General features: G+C 38.9%; 1 protein-coding gene across 3 annotated transcripts in view; it reads left to right on the top strand.

The window, feature by feature from the left end:
* Positions 1-20,377, top strand: part of LOC122812232 (adhesion G protein-coupled receptor E2-like) — a 1,489,088-nt gene that overhangs the window by 750,320 nt on the left and 718,391 nt on the right. For all 3 annotated transcript variants that reach the window (XM_044084588.1, XM_044084589.1, XM_044084587.1), the window contains exon 9: positions 10,246-10,438. In XM_044084588.1, the coding sequence (XP_043940523.1) occupies positions 10,246-10,438 (193 nt within the window). The remainder of the gene's footprint in view (positions 1-10,245; positions 10,439-20,377) is intronic.

Below are 20,377 nucleotides of genomic sequence, written 5' to 3'. Positions count from 1 at the left end.
GAAAATTTCTATCATAAAAGTCTACTCAAACTTCTACAGTCCACCAGTATCAGTAAATATGCATAATCTCTAAAGAAGTAAAAGTCATCTAAATAATTCCACATTAAAGAAATCTGTGACTAATGAAGAGGTTGCTGCTAGCAAACAACTTTATATGTCATTGTTTCATCTACAAATAAAGTGTCTGTTGCCCTTGAGGAATAAATTGCCTATGTTTTATTAAAAAATGATAAGCTAGTAATATTGCAATAGGGAATGGATGGCAAACTGATAACAGGTTCAGAGTTACTAGGTATCTTCACCAAAAAGTACTGCAGCATCCACCCCCTTTACTATACAGTACAGTATCAGCAATGCATTTACCTACTGTGGGAGTAGAACCCACAGCCTTCTGCATCAAAAGCAATTACACTACCTGTTGTGCTATTAACAATGCAAGCAGACTAAGCATAAGCATCATTAAACTTTTGTTCCCCTGCAGCTCTCAGCTTCTTGTAAAATCTACTTGGCACTCAGCTGTATCTCTGAACTTTGCAGCACAAGAAATCTGAAAAAGCCAAAATTTTGGGGGGGGGAGGCAAAAGACCAAAAAACAGGGACAAATTTTAAACATTGCTTGTATAATGTTGGAAAGTTGCTAGAATAAAATGCTGTGTTACCACCATACATTTCACTGCCAAGCTTTGAACCCAGGACCCTGTGCAAAACAGTCAGAGCAACATATCATTATGCCAAATCAATCATCTATTTTATGAAAGAAGAAGACTGAAACTTAAATGGCTACATTCAGTGAATTCAGTTCTCACCATAGCTGTCAATATCGTAGCACAAAACACCTGAACAAAGCCAATAATGGGGGAATACAACCCCCAAACATATTCAGTGAATTCATTTCTCACCATAGCTCTCAACCTCTTAGAAAAAACACAGACAAAGTCAGTAATGCGGGATTACAGCCCCCAAACATATTCAGTGAGTTCAGTTATCACCATAGCTCTCAACCTTGGCACAAAAAACCTGGACAAAGCCAATAATGGGGGAATACAGTCCCAAAAATAGGGACAAATTTCAAATATCCATCTTATAAACTTAGAAACTTGCTATAATAATAGGTTTTGTGTTACCATGTACTTTCTGAAGAATATGAAGTCTGAACTTCCAGTGCTTCTCATTTTTATTTATTTAACATTTGTTAACCAGGAAAGTCTGATTTGAAACAAAAGCCAATTTTTGGCAGAGGAAGAAACACTCCAGACATGTCTTTGTAAGATGAGAGAACATGAGAGCAAACCCACACAAACACAGGGAGGACATGCAGACTCCACATAGAAGGCACCCCAGCAAAGAATCAAACCAGACAACCTGTAGCTGTTAGGCAACAATGGTACCGCTGCACCACTGTACAAATGGCTGTGTTGTGAAACAAAAATACAGAAACCACAGATTTTATGAGGAACAGAACAAATATGAGGCAAAAATATGCATTTTTTACAAATGGTGGTGGGTAGGGAATTCAGGTTCTTGCCATTTGGGCCCAAGGTACAGGGTTCAAGCCTTATTCTCTACCCTCCACCATGTAGAGACCGGGGCATTTCTCACACACACACACATATACACACACACACACACGCACACACACACACACACACACACACACACACACACACACACACACACACACACTGAGCTGTACAATCCATTCCTACACACACTTACCTGCAAAGTCCGTCAAAAGCAGCAAGCTCTGAGCTGCACAATCCATTCCTGCACCATCATTGCCAGCCAAGCTGTTAATCCATGCAATAGGCAAGCCCTTCCCGCGAGAGAACTTAAGGCTCGTCCTATCTGTCCCGCGAGACCACCCTGCCTGCGGATGTTGCAGTCCAATCCCCTTCCAGTCTATGCAGTTCTGACTGCATAGACTGCTGGGAAAATGTAGACGTGCATGTTGTCTTTGAAATCCTTACTGCTGGTGGAGACAGTCTGGATTCTGTGTGCATGCTCCAGACTGGTTTACCAGCAGTCCGGATATCAGAAATGTCCTGCATGAGCGATGTTCCGGGACTCGCAGTTATTTTATTATTTTCTTTTTGTTATTTTTATAATATATTTTGTTTAATTTTTCTTATTTTACAGCTGGGAGGGCTGCAGTTCTGCAGTCCAATAGCATGAGCCACCCCTGGAATCAAGGATACTTAGGAATTTAGTGTTAAAGTGAACTATAGCTTCTAAGGCCAGTATTTTGTGAGCAGAGACTATCTCATGTTACCAGCCCACAGCCTGTCAAAATCCTAGACTTAAAATCAAACAATTTCCACCTACCATTATTAAATATTCCTGCAAAACCTCCTACATCATGTTCACAAATTTTCAGGCGTGCTTATCATTATAAATAGGACACAACTATGGCAATACTCTGGCATATTGCAATATTGCAAAGTTTGTTTTAGTACATTTTATTTATTTTTTTAAACAGAACAACTCTGCTATGTGCAAGTGCATCTTTTCGTGGGAGACGCAAGATCACTGCCTGTTTAACTTTCCCAGAGTTACACTATAGACAGCTACAGAGTGTGGGATTCAAACCCAGGACTACAGGATGAAGATCATTAGCAGCTCACAGATATTCTGCATTACATCTCTGTTACAGTAAGCCTTACATATGGGACATATCCTGACAAGGATACCGTATGTCCAGCCAGTTTTTCTGGTACATTCCTTGAGTGCCATATGCCCAACCTTAGAAGGAGTAGATGTGCAAGTATTACAGTTATGCACAAATTCAGAACTTTCTTGCTGCTAGCCCACAACTGCATAATCTCATGAGTGTTGCTTGTAGTGTTTCCATGTACCAGTTGTCTTTAGGCAGATAAATACCCCTTTGGAAACCCTTCTAATTTCTTTACAATTGTTTGTATAAATCCTTCTTATGTCTTTCAGAAACAGAAAGTGTAGCTGTGGGTACCAGATTCTATGCAAGAGCTTTCAGTCTGGCTGTCTATTTTGTTTAACAGCTGAATACAATATTGGGTCATGTTCTGTTTCTCAGTTTTCACCCTAAAGCCATTAGTAATAAAGGATTAAACTCCCTTTGCATTTTTCTTGAAAACAGATGTCTTCAGGACTTGGTGTAAGCAGCTGTAGTGTCTTTCCTTCCACCTCTGAGGTGGATCTTCTGCCTCAGATAAAGAAGAACAAAATTGTCATGAGAGGTACGTGTCACTGACTGCATGTGCTCCTCTCTTATATGTCCTGTGACTAATGCCTCCACCAAGGCATGTTTGCAGCCCCCGATCATCTGTCTGCTTCTCCCAGGCCTTCTAGCCTGAGCTTTCTGGAGGTTTCCATGGGCTGAGAAACTAACTCATCTGATCAGATTTTTCATCTGTCTGTCTGGGCCAGCTGGGAAGGAAGAACTAAGAATTATTTTATCTGAATGTGAGGGAAGTATCCACCAGGTCTTCTGAGTGAAGAAGTTGAAGTCTAGCTCATGGTGGTCAGATCTATGGCCTGTAGCAATAAGATCATACATCTGGACATGCCTAACAAACACACACAGAAAACCAAACACATTCTCCCCTTCTACCATTTCCATTCAGAAAGAGAACAAAGAAGACTGGTTTAATTATGCTCAAGGACTGTTTAAAGCTATTCAGTCCTTTCTGTAATCTCTGTATGCTTCTTCATGCTCTATTCCATTTAAGAGGAAGAGAGTTCCCTCCTCTTCTGAATCAAAGGATTTCTCTGACAGTGAAAGATTGGATGATGATCGTCACATTCCTTCTCTGACTGGATGTGAATTTGAAGAAGGGAGCACATTATCCTCAGATTCCCTGGTGAAAAAATTTTCTTTGGTGAAACAATAAGTAAAATAAAAGAAATTTTCAAATGGGCGGGAAGATAAGTTTCTGATTCCTTGAAATTCCTAGAAAAAGTTTTATGAATTACTGAATATGGGCACCCTAAGCCTATTGCTGTACCTCCAGATCCTGGGGCTTTGGAAGGTGCCTTCTTTGCTGCTTTTATGTCTCCCGATTTTCAGCCACCTGAAAAAACTGACAGGTTTTATTATGTTCCTGATTCACACAAGTATATCTCCAGAAATCCCTGTGCTGATCCTTCTCTCTTATCTATGTATGCTGATAAGAACCTTGACCTCTAATGATAAAGACATCAGAGCTCTGGAGAGGTATGACAAAAAGGTATACATGTTTTCTACCTCAGTCTTTAGTGCCACTAACTTCCAAACCCAACATGATGCAGACCTTAACGTCTCTTCCTTATTGACTTGAAATCCACTGTTATGAACATGCTTAATTTTTCTTCTTCACAGGTGGCTAAACTCACCAAAAATGTGACTATGATGCAGTGGACGCCATCTACAGGCAAGTGTAACTTGAAAATGTATAAGGATGTGAAAGCTCAATTATTAAATGCCCTTTTGGATAATGACTTCCTTTTTGACAACACATCTGCTGGAGTTTTCAAACAGCTAAAGGAGAGATATAAACTCATGAAAGGAGTTAAACAGATGTTATCTCCAGTTCCCAAATTTGAGGGAACTAGTCTTCCAATCCAGGCATATTTTCCTTAAATCTTTCAAATCTGGCCAGTAAAAATCCAGTGTCCTCCTTTCCTTCCCTGCCCAAGCTGGCCTTCCTCTGAAAATTGCATAGAATCTTATTGTATGTCTTCTGCATGGAAACCAATAACCATAGTCTCTTGGGTGTTATGCGTAAAAAGCTCGCTTACAAACTAAATTATACATCTCCTCCATTCCATCACATATTCCTCAACATCCAAAAGAGCAGATTCACCTTTTGCCTCCTACTACTACAAATTTACTCCAGTAAAAACTCATATAGTTCCTTCACTGCAAAGGAGACAAGGGTTTTACTCATTACTTTTTTGGTATCTAGAAAATGGATTCTGGATCTAACTAATCTAAATATTTTTTCTCTTTATTCCAAAGATTAACCACTTTTCTTTCCCCTCAAACCTTTTTGATCACTTCACTTTAGGTTTAAAAGATGCTTACTTACATACTCCCATTCAAAAAAAAAAAAAAAACTTCATTAAATGTGCATCTTTCAGCTATTTTAGCATTTTTGCCAATGGATTCCCTTTTTCCAGTTTTTGCTAAATCAAACAATTTTTACATGGAATGTTTCTATATCAGACTATCAGGAAAACTATGACTCATTGGGATTTGAATGTTGCTTTAGAAAAAAAAATAACACTATTTCACTTTGAACATGCAGCCAGCCCTGGTATTAGCTTTAACTTGTTCTATACAGGTATCTGAATGGCAGGTCCTTATTTCTATTCAGCATTGTTTGATCTTTCACAAGCACAGGGTGAGTCTGAGGACCAGTTCTTGTTTTATGCTGTAAGTTGTCTCTGAACTTATCATTAATAAAACTATCCAGCTCCCTGTTTCTACCCTGATCCACAAAAAAGTGAGAAAAAAATGTCATTGACTGGATGTTCACAGGCAGTTTTTCTTTTTCAAACAAGGCATTGACTTTAGTTAAAACAGTATAAATCACAATTATTAGAACAAGATATGAAGCCAAAAGATAATAGTGAAAAAATGAACAGGAAAGTAACATGAAAAAACTGCTATGAAATGAGAGAAACCGTTTCTATTTCAAACAAGCATAAATTGATAGCCAAAACAATAATGATACACACATATGAAACTATATGTATCTAAAAACATCTGAAGAACTATGTACACAGATACTGAATATTAAAGATAAATCATCATCATCATCCCTTTCCCATTTTCTACATGGGGTCCGAGTCAGCTTTGCAGTGCCACTCTCCTACCTTCTTCAGCACTCATGCCTGACTGTTGCAAGTCTTCTCTCACACAGTCCATGCATCTCTTTGCAGGATGTCTTTACTACCCAGGTTTCTGTACAATAGTGTAGTAGTGGTCACACCGCTATTTTGTACACCTTACTTTTCAGCTTCTTTGGCACTATTGTCGTATGCTAACCCTACCTCTCTGTGCCAGCTGTTAACCTGTTCAACTATTTTCCCTTCTCTCTCAATCCTCATCTTCTGATTTATCCCATTTGCTGCTGTTTTAACTGTCATGTCCATACTCAGTTTTATTTCATGTGCCTTCGGGTTTTCATTCCATTCCCATATCATTTGCTGAAGTTCTTGCTCAGAGCGTGCCTGTAATGCCAAATCATCTGCAACTTTGATGATTGTCCCCTCTGACCTCTTTGCAAATGTAGTGGATCACTAGTATGAATAGCTGTAGGCATAAAGCTCAACCCTGATGCACACCCACTTCTACTGGGAACCCCTCTGTGAGACCAAACACTGTTCCTACTTGAGACACTGGATCCTTGCGTATAACCTGCACTAATTCTACTAATGTTTCTGAGAATTCAAGCCACTGCAGGACTGGCCAAATCAGCTTTCTTGGGACCTTGTCATATGTTTTCTTCAAGTCTAGGAATGGCCAACTAGACCCTTTCCTCATCTCTTGCTTCTTATCAAATATCTGTCTCAGTGCAAATGTCAGGTCAGTTGTGCTGCACCCTGACTGGAATCATAACTGCTTATCTCCCATTTTAATTTGTGCTGCTCTGCTTATTTATCTATCAGTCACCCTCTCCAGAACTTTCATGCAGTGTGTTAAGAGTTTGATACCTCTGTACTGCCCACAGTGGTGAGTGTCCCCTTTGTTCTTGAACACTGGCACTAGTATACATATTATCCAGTTATTTGGGATATGCCTTTATGTCCATACTACTATGAGTACCCCCTGGAGCCACTTCTACCCTATCTCGGCCAGCATCTGTATCATACCTGCTGTGACCACATCTGAGCCTGCTGCTTTCCCTGACTTAATTTTCCTTAGCGCTGTTCTTACTTCTTCTGTGGTGGGCTCCTCCTCTTCTTTCCATTTAGGCTGTGTCTGTAGTAGTACAGCTTCTTTGGGGTTTTCTTCATTCAGAAGCTGCTGGAAGTACTCCTTCCATTTACCTTTGATGTTCTGTTGACTGATGGGCAGGTTGTTGCTGGCATCCCCTATGGAAGGTCTCTGATTATCGTTTTTATTCTTTGGCCTTTGTCTTGCAACCTGATAGAGTTTCTTTGTGCCATCTACTGAGTCACTTTCTTTTATAATACAGAAACCAACCTGATATTAGAGGTGAATTATTTACTATTCTCTTGGGGGGCTCTGTGGCAAGAGAAAGGAGAGCAAGCATCCTGACATGTGCCCCTCTCAAACGTGAATGGGTCAGACAAGAAGCCATTAGTGAGGAATGATGATAGGGTCATCTTGTACACAGAACTTTGCAAGATGAGCTGTTTGGACTCTTTCATCAGCCATGGTGCTGTGTCAGTTTTAACCCTTCTTGTATTAACTGGTGCTAAATATTTAGTATTTTTAGGAAGGTATAATTGAAATGAATAACTGCTTCATCTATGGGTATTAGTCTTAATACATTCCAGTTGTAGTGGGACAGGGCTGTAATAAATGTGTCTTTGTCAAATTTGGTTAAATTGTGTACTTGTTTATAGATTTTTTATTATTTTTTTTATTTGGCCAAACCATGTTATTGTATTATTACATAGGTAGGGAGGTGGTTACTTTTAGTATCTAGTTAATATTATAGGGTTTGTTTGTCAATATCCAGTCCAGTGTAGACTGACTGTTAGTGTGTTTGTTGATTCTGGTGGAGGAACTTATTAGTTGAGTGAAGCCAAATAGGTGAACAGAGTCCTTGCAGTTGCTGCAGTCTATATTTAGGCCACCTAAGATGAATGTTTCCAGGGCAGTGTTGTCAGATAAACAGTATAGGATATTTTTGGCTGTGGTAGCTGTTGCATGGTGAGGTGTATACATACTGCTGAGATACATAGATTTCCTTTGGTTGATTTTCAGGTATGCAATCAGAAATTCAGCATTATTAAATTTTGGGACCTTTAAAACCTGATGCTGCCTAGCCCGCATCTCTGTCCTGATGGGCTGCAACAAACTTTAATAATCAGACAAGCTAATTACCAATACCAGGCACCATCACTTTAAACATACAGCTAGGAATGGTCTGCAGATTTTGTTCACGTTAGATATTTTTATGTGTTTGTCTATTAACAAGGTTAGTACAGTGACTCAGCTTGGCTATTTTCAGCTATCATCTGAGCAAACTATATGAATTACAACAAATATTGCAATAATGCACATCAGCAGACATTTCACATAACAAAAAGAGCTGTGCAACTGCATTAAGAATAGCAGTGCCAGACAACAACAAAGATGTAAACTTCATACACACAGTGAACACTAATAGCTATATATATATATATATATATATATATATATTTATTTTATTTTATTTATTTTTTTTCTGAGGTTAGGCTAGTCTAGGATATATGTCCATTTCAGTAGAGGGAGGGGGAGAAGAAAAAAAAAGGTAAATTACAAATATAAAAAAATAATAAAAAAACAGAATAGACATTGTTACATACAATTTTACAAAAAAAAGCAGTAAGTAGGGAACATTAATGTAAAAATTGCAAACCAAAATTTTTTTTTTTGTCAGAAAGCATATATATATATATATATATATATATATATATATATATATATATATATATATATAAAAGCATCTTTAAATGTGGCCATCATTGCTAACTGCCATACCTGGAGGTGACATCATTTTGTTGGTATGCTTATTGTTGGTTAGCACTCATAAAAAGTATAGCATCTGAGATGCTTTATTATAGTTTTAGGTATTTATGTAACAGCAGTTGAAGTAGGTTCCCATACTAAGAATTTTGCATACCATTCTCTCTACTCCTTCAGCAGGTGTAGTAATACTTTTATTATCCCTTGCCAGGGGGAGTTGCTTCAGACTGAAGCCTTTTTGCCAGGTGCTGCTTCAGAGTTCCAGAAATAAAATGATCACATCAATGCAATATGATCACATCACTGCAGTTTTTAATTTATTAACTGATTGTCAGACTTAACACAACCTCTAGTGCCACAACTGCAAAACTAACTGCAGTGGATGTTTTTAGAGTAGGTGATCAATCAACATGTGTCTGGGCAGCAGCCAGAGTTTCCAGAAAGAAACACAATATGCAAATTCCACACAAGGAGTGACTGGAGATCATCACTGAACCCGAGACCCTACATTTCTGTGACTCTTTTCTTCTGAAACACAGCGATGCCTGGTGGCTATTAGTATTATGTCTCAGCACTTTTCTACGTCACATGCCCTTATCACTTTAACAGGACAAATGTAACTAATTATGTTAAAGTATAAGTGTTACTGCTTGTAGGCAGGAGTAAATAACAGAGTTCAGTTTGCAGATTCTGCCTTTTTCTTCTTCTCTTCTGTTCCCGTTAGGGGTCGCCACAGCGGATCATCAGTTTCCATTTCTTCCTGTCCTCTGCATATTGCTCTGTCACACCAACCGCCTGCATGTCCTCTCTCAACATGTCCATAAACCTTATCTTAGGCCTTCCTCTTTTCCTCTTACCTAGCAGCTCCAACCCTAGCTTCCTTTTACCAGTATACCCATCATCCCTCCTCAGCACATGTCCAAACCAACGCAATCTCGCCTCTCTGATTTTGTCTCCAAACCGTCCAACCTGGGCTGACCCTCTAATATACTGATTGCTAATCCTGTCCATCCTTGTCACACCCAGTGCAAATCTTAACATCTTTAACTCTGCCACTTCTAGCTCTGACTCCTGCCTTTTTGTCAGTGCAACCGTCTCCAACCCATACAACATAGCTGGTCTCACTACCCTCTTGCAGACCTTCCCTTTCACTCTTACTGGTACCCGTCTGTCACAAATCACTCCTGACACTCTTCTCCACCCATTACACCCTGCCTGACTACAGATTCTGCCTGGTGTAATATAATTGCATTTTGAATGAACAGCTCAGTGCACTAAAAACAAAAATGTAATGTGCTTCTGGTTTGAAGTCCAGCGGAGTTATGTGCATTTAGTGTTACCATTCAGTATTTCTCTAACTTGACACTACTCCTGTCTGCAAATTTGTATTAAAAAAGATGACAGTGTGTGTTCAATATCCATAAAATTTGTGGTGGAGTTACAGAATTTTGCAAACTAAGGTAAACAGTGATAAAGATGAATCATCATGTTGCATATAAGACAGAACACCTGCATTTAGTATGAAATAGAGTATCTATTAATATAATAATATGTTCATATATACTTTTAATTTATTTATTTTACAGAACATTTTTAACGATCTAAGAGACAGTTTGAGATTCAATGATTCAAATACTACACTGCAGAATGAGGTCCAGCAAAAAAAAATAACAAGATTCCTTAGGAATGTTGAAGAAAACATTGTACTTGATGTGCTTTCATCACTGAACAAAAGTGGAGCAACAGAAGAAGAAATATACCATTATACAAATGAAACTGGTAATATACTGAAAAGAATATTGCTAATGCATAATACTTTACCTCCATTTTGCATGAACCTTTCTCCAAAATACTCACCTCATCTCCTCTGGATGAACAAACCCTCTAACACTTTGATTACCATACACATCAGTTGAATTATGCATGTTTCTGAAGTACACAAAACTGTAAATTAATTATCTTAGCTGGTAGCTAGATAAATGCATTGGAGAAACAGTGGACTTTCTTTTATGATCAACAAGAGTAAGACAATGACTGGGATTCACACAAGTGAGCATTGTGCCTTTGTAGCACTAAAGCTAAGAAGGCTCACTGCATGTAACAGGCAAGGGTTACCATCAGCATACCAGTTGGAAAACCACAAAACAAAGTAAATGGGCACAATTAGCAGGTGGTAACATTCACAAACAATTACATCAAAAATAAACCATTCAATGGCTTCCAAGGCAGTACATCTCAGATTGTAATGGCTTGGCAGCCAACAATGGACCACTAGAAAGCCAAAGCAGTACAGCATAGAACAGCACAGCACTGTACAGGAGCAGTCACATGGACATGCACCGAGAAGTGCTAAATATGGTCATCATCCAAACATGGAGGAAAACTGATAGATAGGAAAATAGGAACAGGATGTACATTAAAAAGAAAAGCACAAGCGTGAGCAAAAAAATAGAGGTGGAAGAAAGATGTGGCATGGCGTTAATGAAATAGGTCCTACTTTCATAAAAGTATAGAAGGAAAAGGTAGTGAGCGATGACCTTGAAAAGGCACCTAGTATGTGCAGACAAATCAGAACACTGGCACAGGCTGTCCGGGATGGTGATCATTCAAAAGGGGGAGTGGACAGTGAATGGTTACAGAGGGTAGACAGATAGTGACTGAAAGGGTTGGGCAAGCTATGAACAGTGACACCAAATGGATGGGTAATATCAGGAAAGTGATAGGAGGGTAGGCTGTCAGACTATACCCGAGGGCAATATCCCCAAGCATCCCACACCTGGGTGGCTAATGGCATGGACCTGTTGTTCCTCTTGTATCCCAGCAATGGATGTGCCCAGCATTTTCAAACCACTCCAGAATGCACCTGATGTTGTCAGTGTGGATGTCCAGTTGCTGCTGCACCTCAGCAGCCACCTCTGCACCTGCTGGCATGTCACCAAAGGTCTTCACATCCTTTCTGAAATCCCAAAACAGATGACAATTCCAGACTGCCCCCAGCATAGGAGATCTGTCTCTCTCTTTCTCTCTCTCTCTCCCCTAAGAGGAAGATGCATAGGGTTTTATTGACCTAGCAGTAGCTGTAGCACCTGACAACAACTGAGCAGAAAATGTAGCAACTGAGCAGAGTATTGTCATCTCACCTCATCTGTCACATCTGGCCCTACATATGGGAGACAACATGGGAAAAAGATAATAAAACACATAAATACCTTTAACAGTGCTGCAGCTGCACACAACAAGGCTATGCACCCCAGTGTCCGGAGAGGCTCTCCTACCTTCTGCAGCAGCTGTACATATTCAAATAACACTCTTCAACAGCTGTAAAACAATGGAAATCTTTTTCATCATCACAGAACACAACACATAATACAGTTAAATGTAAGTTTTGTATCTCATGAATCTCTACTTCCCACTGATGAAACAGGTAACAGGACAGCACAGAACATGCTCATAGGGCTGGTAGATGTGCAGAGATGTCACATTCCTTATGCTGATCAGTACTTCATGGCTCACACAAGTAGGCATGGATAGTGTAGTGCATAGACTGAGCAGGCAACAGACAGCAGTCCTATGTGCTTTCATTAGCATTTTGTCATGCTAAATGTCTTGTGTTCATGTCTTATAAAGTGCTAGTGCTATCTTGTTCAATACCACTCTGAATCATAGGAATGGAAATTATTAGAGGAGCTGTGAAAGTCCAGTGGATGTGAGATTTTAAAGAAGGAAATAGAGGGATTTGTGCTGGAAGTTTAGGCATTGCATAACAGCATGTCTGTGTTTCCAGTCAAGGGGAGGGAGAGTCAGTGTGCAGTTTGTGTAACTTACACATATGCAGGGTGGAATATGTATGAGTGATCCACCACAGATATAGCACACAGAAGAGTAGTAACACAGCTTGCAGTCATGTGAAAGCATGCAGATGCTAATGCACCCAGATGTCCATAGCCAGGTAAAGCAGACGCCCATAGCCAGGTAAACCAATTGTGTATGCCTTTGGGTAGACACAATGGCCACAGGATACTGAGTGGAATATGATGGTGCATATAGTGTGGGGGATTGACATGACTCTATATACCTACAGGGTGTAGTACCATATGTGGGGTCAATTGAGGTAACTGCAGATGATCCACAGGTAGATAAGTGGGAGTAGTCCATGGACAATAACATAGTCAAGGTGTAGCTAACACCACACACTGAATAAATTACACAATTTCTCAGTGGGTGTCCAAAATATGGTATGGCCACCTGGGAGAGATAACAACTGGAGAAGTTCATAACCCAGACACTTTACATACATTGCATTCAGATATTAGCTAATGCTGCAGCTGTTGTTGACCAGCAAGTCAGGGTGAAATCTGGTATGGCATTCTGTGAGATGTTAATACTGTGGAAGTCTAGAAAATGCCCTCACAAAAAGTACAAAGGTGGATTACAAGTGTGCTTTTCCATGCAAAGCAGAAGGTTCTCAACATCAAGGTCGACAGTACCACCACAGTGGTGGGCAACCAGTACTGAAACAGATGATGGACATTGAGAAATGTCTGGTGTTGCTTATCATCCAGTAGGTCTGGCACCTCCTAGCATGTGGTGGGTTGAATGTGGGTGTGGGCCTGTTATCTACTCCACATCTGTAAACAAATGAATCAAAGGGTTATTATTGACTGTACTCTAGTATCATGTGTATATACACATACAGTGAAATGGATATGATTGTTGGTGACTTGTTCCTTTGTCCTGTAGGAACCTCTGGTCTGCGAGTGAAGAGCAACATCCTGCCTAACAAGGCATGTCTTATAAAGTGTTTTATAGTAATTTTAAACATGTCTCAGTATGAATGCTGCATGGGGGGATAATACAAACATAGTGTTTTGGACTCACACTGGTATCATATGTCTAATGCATTCAGATATTTCACTTGTGAAACTGTTCACAACAACAGGACAATACAGGGTTGTCATCAGCAGGCCTGCTGTGGCAAAGCTGTCCACAACAATAGGACAATACAGGGCTGTCATCAGCAGGCATGCTGTGGCTTATTTTGATGACATTCTGCTGGTGACAATAACCTGATAACATAGTGGCACAATCTCCAACATTTTACAGGGAGGGAACATCCACACCCATAGGTGTAGATGCCACTGTAGACTTTGTTGCTGAATGCATGGCCTCAGTGGATCATGGTGTCTGACCTGCAACAGAGAGTTCTAGCAAGGCTCTTTCTATAGCTTCACCTGATGCAGCCACAGATATGCACTTTCTTTACCATGGGTATACCTATCATAGGTGAAAGATATCAAGGATTCCAGTGTTGCTATGAATTCTCTACTGGCTCAGATAGGCATTCTACACTCAGAATTAACCAGCAGATATGCAAGTCAGTGATCCAAGTGCAACAGCTGCTATATACAACATTCTGAAGATTGTAAGTTTTGTCTGTGGAATCATAGGATCGTAGGAGGTTATTAAGCTATTGGCACTGAAGCCCTTATATGCTTAGCCTGAGTTTAGCCCATGTTTAAACAAGTCAGAACTCAAAGCCCCTGTCCAGTGGGGGCACAGGTGGAATCCCAGGGGTGTATTTTCTGTTTCCCATCCAGTTATCCAGGTTGTGCTTAAAAAGTGATAATGAGGTACTCTGCTTGATGTAGAGAGGGAGTCTATTCCACAGATGGGGAGTCTCTGGAACACAAATCTGTCCTGCCAACAAGTCCTACTGATATCACAGACCAGGTTGAGGCCACTCACATGGGCTGCTCGAGTGACATAACATTGTAGTACAGTATGACACAACCAATATGTACAGAACACTGTGCATCATATTGTAGCACAGTATCACACAACCATATGTACAGAACACTGTGCATAACATTGTAGTACTGTATCACACAACCAGTATGTACAGAATATTGTGTATCACATTGTAGTACGGTATCACACAACCATATGTACAGAATACTGTGCATAACATTGTAGTACTGTATCACACAACCAGTATGTACAGAATACTGTGCATAACATTGTAGTACAGTATCACACAACCAGTATGTACTGAATACTGTGCATCACATTGTAGTACAATATCACATAACCAGTATGTGCAGAATACTGTGCATCACATTGTAGTATGGTATCACACAACCAGTATGTACAGCATACAATGCATAACTTTGTAGTACAATATCACACAACCAGTATGTACAGAATACTGTGCATCACATTGTAGTACAGTATCACACAACCAGTATGTACAGATTTCTGTGCATAACATTGTAGTACAGTATCACAGAACCAGTTTGTACAGAATACTGTACGTAACATTGTGGTACAGTATCACAAAACCAGTATGTACATAATACTGTGCATAGCATTGTAGTACAGTATCACACAACCAGTATGTACAGAATAATGTGCATCACATTGTAGTACGGTATCACACAACCAGTATGTACAGAATACTGTGCATAACATTGTAGTACAGTATCACAGAACCAGTGTGTACAGAATACTGTGCATAACATTATAGCACAGTATCACAAAACCAGTATGTACAGAATACTGTGTATCATATTGTAGTACAGTATCACACAACCAGTATGTACAGAATACTGTGCATCGCATTGTAGTACAGTATCACACAACCAGTATGTACAGAATACTGTGCATCACATTGTAGTACAGTATCACACAACCAGTATGTACAGAATACTGTGCATAATATTGTAGTACAGTATCACAGAAACAGTGTGTACAGAATACTGTGCATAATGTTGTAGCACAGTATCACAAAACCAGTATGTACAGAACACTGTGCCTAACATTATAGTACAGTATCACACAACCAGTATGTACAGAATACTGTGTATAATACTGTAGAACAGTATCACACAAATAGTATATACAGAATACTGTGCATAACATTGTAGTACAGTATCATATCACACAACCGGTATGTACAGAATACTGTGCTTCACAATGTAGTATAGTATCATGTACAGTATCATATCACACAAACAGTATGTAAAGAATACTGTGCATCACATTGTAGTACAGTATCACATAACCAGTATGTACATAATACTGTGTATCATATTGTAGTACAGTATCACACAAGTATGCAGAGAATACTGTGCATCGCATTCTAGTACAGTATCACACAACCAGTATGTACAGAATACCGTGCATTACATTGTAGTACAGTATCACATAAACAGTACGTACAGAATACTGTGCATCACATTGTAGTACAGTATCATACAACCAGTATGTACAGAATACTGTGCATCACATTGTAGTACAGTATCACACAACCAGTATGTACAGAATATTGTGCATCACATTGTAGTACAGTATCACATAACCAGTATGTGCAGAATACTGTGCATAACATTGTAGTACAGTATCACACAACCAGTATGTACAGTATACTGTGCATAACATTGTAGTACAGTATCACACAACCAGTATATACAGCATACTGTGCATAATATTGTAGTACAGTATCACACAACCAGTATGTAGAGAATACTGTGCATCACATTGTAGTACAGTATCATACAACCAGTATGTACAGAATACTGTGCATCACATTGTAGTACAGTATCACATAAACAGTACGTACAAAATACTGTGCATAACATTGTAGTACAGTATCACACAACCAGTATGTACAGAATACTGTGCATAATATTGTAGTACAGTATCACAGAACATGTGAACAATGCAGTGTACTGAGAAATAGTAGTCTATACAGCAAATTTATAAAAAATGCAAATATCTTCAGGAGGAATTGTTTGCATTCTGGGAGCAAAAGAATAGAAAGACATGGATAGCCAGTGACAGTCATTTATTTTATAACAGTGGTAACTACTGGAATCTATGATGTATTAAACAAGACTGGAAATACAGTTTATCAGTAGGCATGACACATCAGTAAAAGAAATAACAGCATGAATATGAAGAAAGACATTTTACATTTTAGACAATGCTTCAGAGTTTAGTAAGGAAATTTTCTGAAATTGAAATATATGAAATGTCATTTTCTTGCAGCTATTTTTTTTTTATATATACTTGGTAAAAAGTATTAACAGAGTTCTCAACAATTCATTCTTAAAGCTAATCCTGGGAACATAGGTGTTAGGCAAAACATAAAATTATTTGAAAGGGCAATACAGATATTTATAAAGTATACTTGATTAAGCGTGACATTAATTAATCACCTCCTTGAACAAAGGAAGACATTATATAGTGGCAGTATATCCCACAGTATGTGTGCAGTATGCGATTCACAAAGTGTATATCATTGTTTTCTGTGACAGTATGTTGTGGTATACAGGGAAGTGAAACACACTGAGCTACTAAATCACCAGTCACCGAAGTCAGCATTGCTGTATATTAACAGGCCATGTTTCCATCAATTGGCCAAAGGTGTACCAATATATACACACAATGGTTTACACTAGATTAACATACCTTTGTCACTATCATTGTCACCCACAGACTGATCATGGGATGTTTCAGATATTTGTATGGTTTCCCGTCACTTATTTATTGCATTTCAGCTGATTAATGTCTGTGTATGAGGTATAGGGCTATGCCACTGCATGTATGTGAATGGTATGGGTGTAAGGTATAGGGCTGTGCCACTGCATGGATGTAAATGGTATGTGCATGAGGTATAGGGCTGTGTCACTGCATGTATGTGAATGGCATGGGCATGAGGTATAGGGCTGTGCCACTGCATGTATGTGAACGGTATGGGCGTAAGGTATAGGGCTGTGCCACTGCATGGACGTGAGTGGCATGTGCATGAGGTATAGGGCTATGCCACTGCATGGATGTGAATGACATGTGCATGAGGTATAGGGCTGTGTCACTGCATGGATGTGAATGGCATGTGCATGAGGTATAGGGCTGTGCCACTGCATGGATGTGAATGGCATGTGCATGAGGTATAGGGCTATGCCACTGCATGGATGTGAATGACATGTGCATGAGGTATAGGGCTATGCCACTGCATGGATGTGAATGACATGTGCATGAGGTATAGGGCTATGCCACTGCATGGATGTGAATGGTATGGCGTAAGGTATAGGGCTGTGTCACTGCATGGATGTAAATGGCATAGGCATGAGGTATAGGGCTGTGTCACTGCATGGACGTGAATGGCATGTGCATTTTGAACATACATTTTCATTTACTCTCTCTGAAAAGATATGTGTGCCACTCAAAATGCCTTCTCCCAAATGATTTGTTTGTTTGTGTGATAATTTATTTGATTTTGCCTGTTAGCATTATGCAGGTTTGCTTCTGGAGTTTTACTTTCATGTGTCATCTTCTCATAGGGAGCAGATAAGTAGAAACACATTCTTAATTCCCAGCAGTGGGCTGATGATCCACACGTAATTAGTTTCTATGTATTGCTGCTTCACCTGGGATTAATATCTCTGTTTAGTGCCTGCTAACTGCAGATACATTCTCCAACTTCCCTACAGCCCTGAAATGGATCAACTGTGTGCAAATGGAGACTGATAGAATGAGTGAATGTGTCAAAAATTCATTGTGAGAGCAGGGTATAAAAACAGTGTCTACACTTTGCAATTAGACATTAGCAATTGCTTAGTACTACTGAAAACAGTTAAGAAACATGCTCATTTGCATGTCTTGGTCACTAATCTGGTATTGCACTTGGATCTGTACAACATTAGTTCCCTGTGGTCTCCTGGTGACATCAGCACTTTGCTAAATTGCAAACTGCAATTAGTCAAACAGTGCCAAAGGCAGGTATATGGACTTCTGCAGTACATTGGCAGCAGAGTTAAACTGTAACGGTATGGGTGACCTCTGCTGCACATTGCAGTGTTATGTTAAATCATCCAATTCTAATGTTAGATGTCTGTAGCTATATATATATATATATATATATATATATATATATATTTTTTTTTTTTTTTCATTTTCTCTACATTCATTTTCATTTCTCCCAACTATTTTTCTTAAAATTTTTTTCTATTTAGTGTGTCATACTCATTACTGGATATGTGTAGTTGTATATTTGTTTTTTTATTTCATGTGCATATTCATATTTGTGATATATAATATAACATAATAATGTTTCTATATATGCATATACATGTATATATTTATTTATTTTTGTTTTTTGTATTATATTACATGATGAATATGGTCTCTTTTCACTATAAAATATGGGCTGGTGTGATGCTGTAATTGTAATTTCACACTGATGACACCAGGGGGCGAAATCGGTCACCTATCTGTATATTTTTTCAGTTGAGCCGAATGGCTGCATGAAGGAGCAACCTAAGGAGCAACCTGAATGTTTGTTCCATCCTACAATAAAAGTACTTTTGTACATCTTAAGTGCTTTTTGGGTCGATTTTACTATATCCGACATTGGATTTACTATTTCGAGTGCTGGAATTTCTTTTTTTGGGACTATATATATATATATATATATATATATATATGTATTTGTATCTGTGCGTGTGTGTGTGTGTGTGTGTGTGTGTGTGTGTGTGTGTGTGTGTGTGTGTGTGTAATTGCATTTCTCCAACCACACTTTCATTAATAAGCTGTGATGGCAGTTTATATGCAACTTGATTTCTGTCTTAAGGGATACAAACTTTATGATTGTTTTCATTTTGGTCTTTGGCCTCATCACAGTACTGAGACATCCTTACCAAGGTCTTTTGTGACATTTTCTTGGCCTGAGATCATTGTCTTTATTTGGTCTTGCTTCTGCTTGGTTTCACAGCAGCTTCTGGCATGGCAGATCATCGTGTTTCATTTGAAATGTTTAACAAGTTCTACGGTGCCCCATCAGATGTTCTTGTGCGTTGTTTGTTCTACATTTTTTTGCATGAAATTTTCCTTCCCTTCTTCTCTGGAATATAGCATATTAAAACATTCCTTCTGTGAGGTTGTTCTTTTCTTTTATACCTGCTGCTCTGGTTGAGCTTTTATGGTAAGAGGGTTGCAGTATCAAAATTGCTTCTATTAATGCAGAAAAGCATAAAAAATAGATCCAGATCTCTTAAACTCTAAGAGCAAAAAATCTGGACAAAGCCATAAACAATGGGGAGACAAAGGCACAAAATCAGGGACACTTTTAAAATATTGCTCTTACAAACTTAGGAAGTTGATGGAATAACATGTTTTGCATTAGTATGAATTTTCTGAAAGGCATGGAGTCTATAACTCAAATGTCTGCCAGTATTTTAAGACTTAAGTCCACAATGACTTGTCAGTAATTTGCAAGAAAGCAACAATTTTATGAGAAACAGACCAAAAATATGAAGTAAAATTCTGGACATTCTGTGCAAATCCGTACAGGTGAGAGGTATGAAGATCTGACGTAATACACAGTTGTCTCTTGCTTTGCCTAAAGTTAGCAAGCAAGGATAAGAACTTTACTAGACCTGGTTACAGTATAGCATATGGACAGGAACCATAAATGTGCTGGAGGGATTATAGTATTCTGTCTGTACTAATTCATCTGTTTCATGTCAGACAACCAACTTCCATTCTCACCACTGACATTTTTCATGATTAATATGCAAACTGACAAATCTAATGCTTGGAGTAACATGTAGGCAGATCCCTCTGGTTAACAGCCCATCAATAGTTGATGCATCATTTCAGTGGTTAACCACAGATTTCACATATGAGTGCATTTTTCTGAAAAACTAAAATATTTATAGG

The sequence above is a fragment of the Protopterus annectens genome, chromosome 9.part0, assembly GCF_019279795.1.
Source record: "Protopterus annectens isolate FY-2018-M chromosome 9.part0, PAN1.0, whole genome shotgun sequence".
Lineage (NCBI taxonomy): Eukaryota > Metazoa > Chordata > Ceratodontiformes > Protopteridae > Protopterus > Protopterus annectens.
Note: the sequence above shows the minus strand (reverse complement) of the source record. Positions and strands in the feature narration are given on the sequence as shown.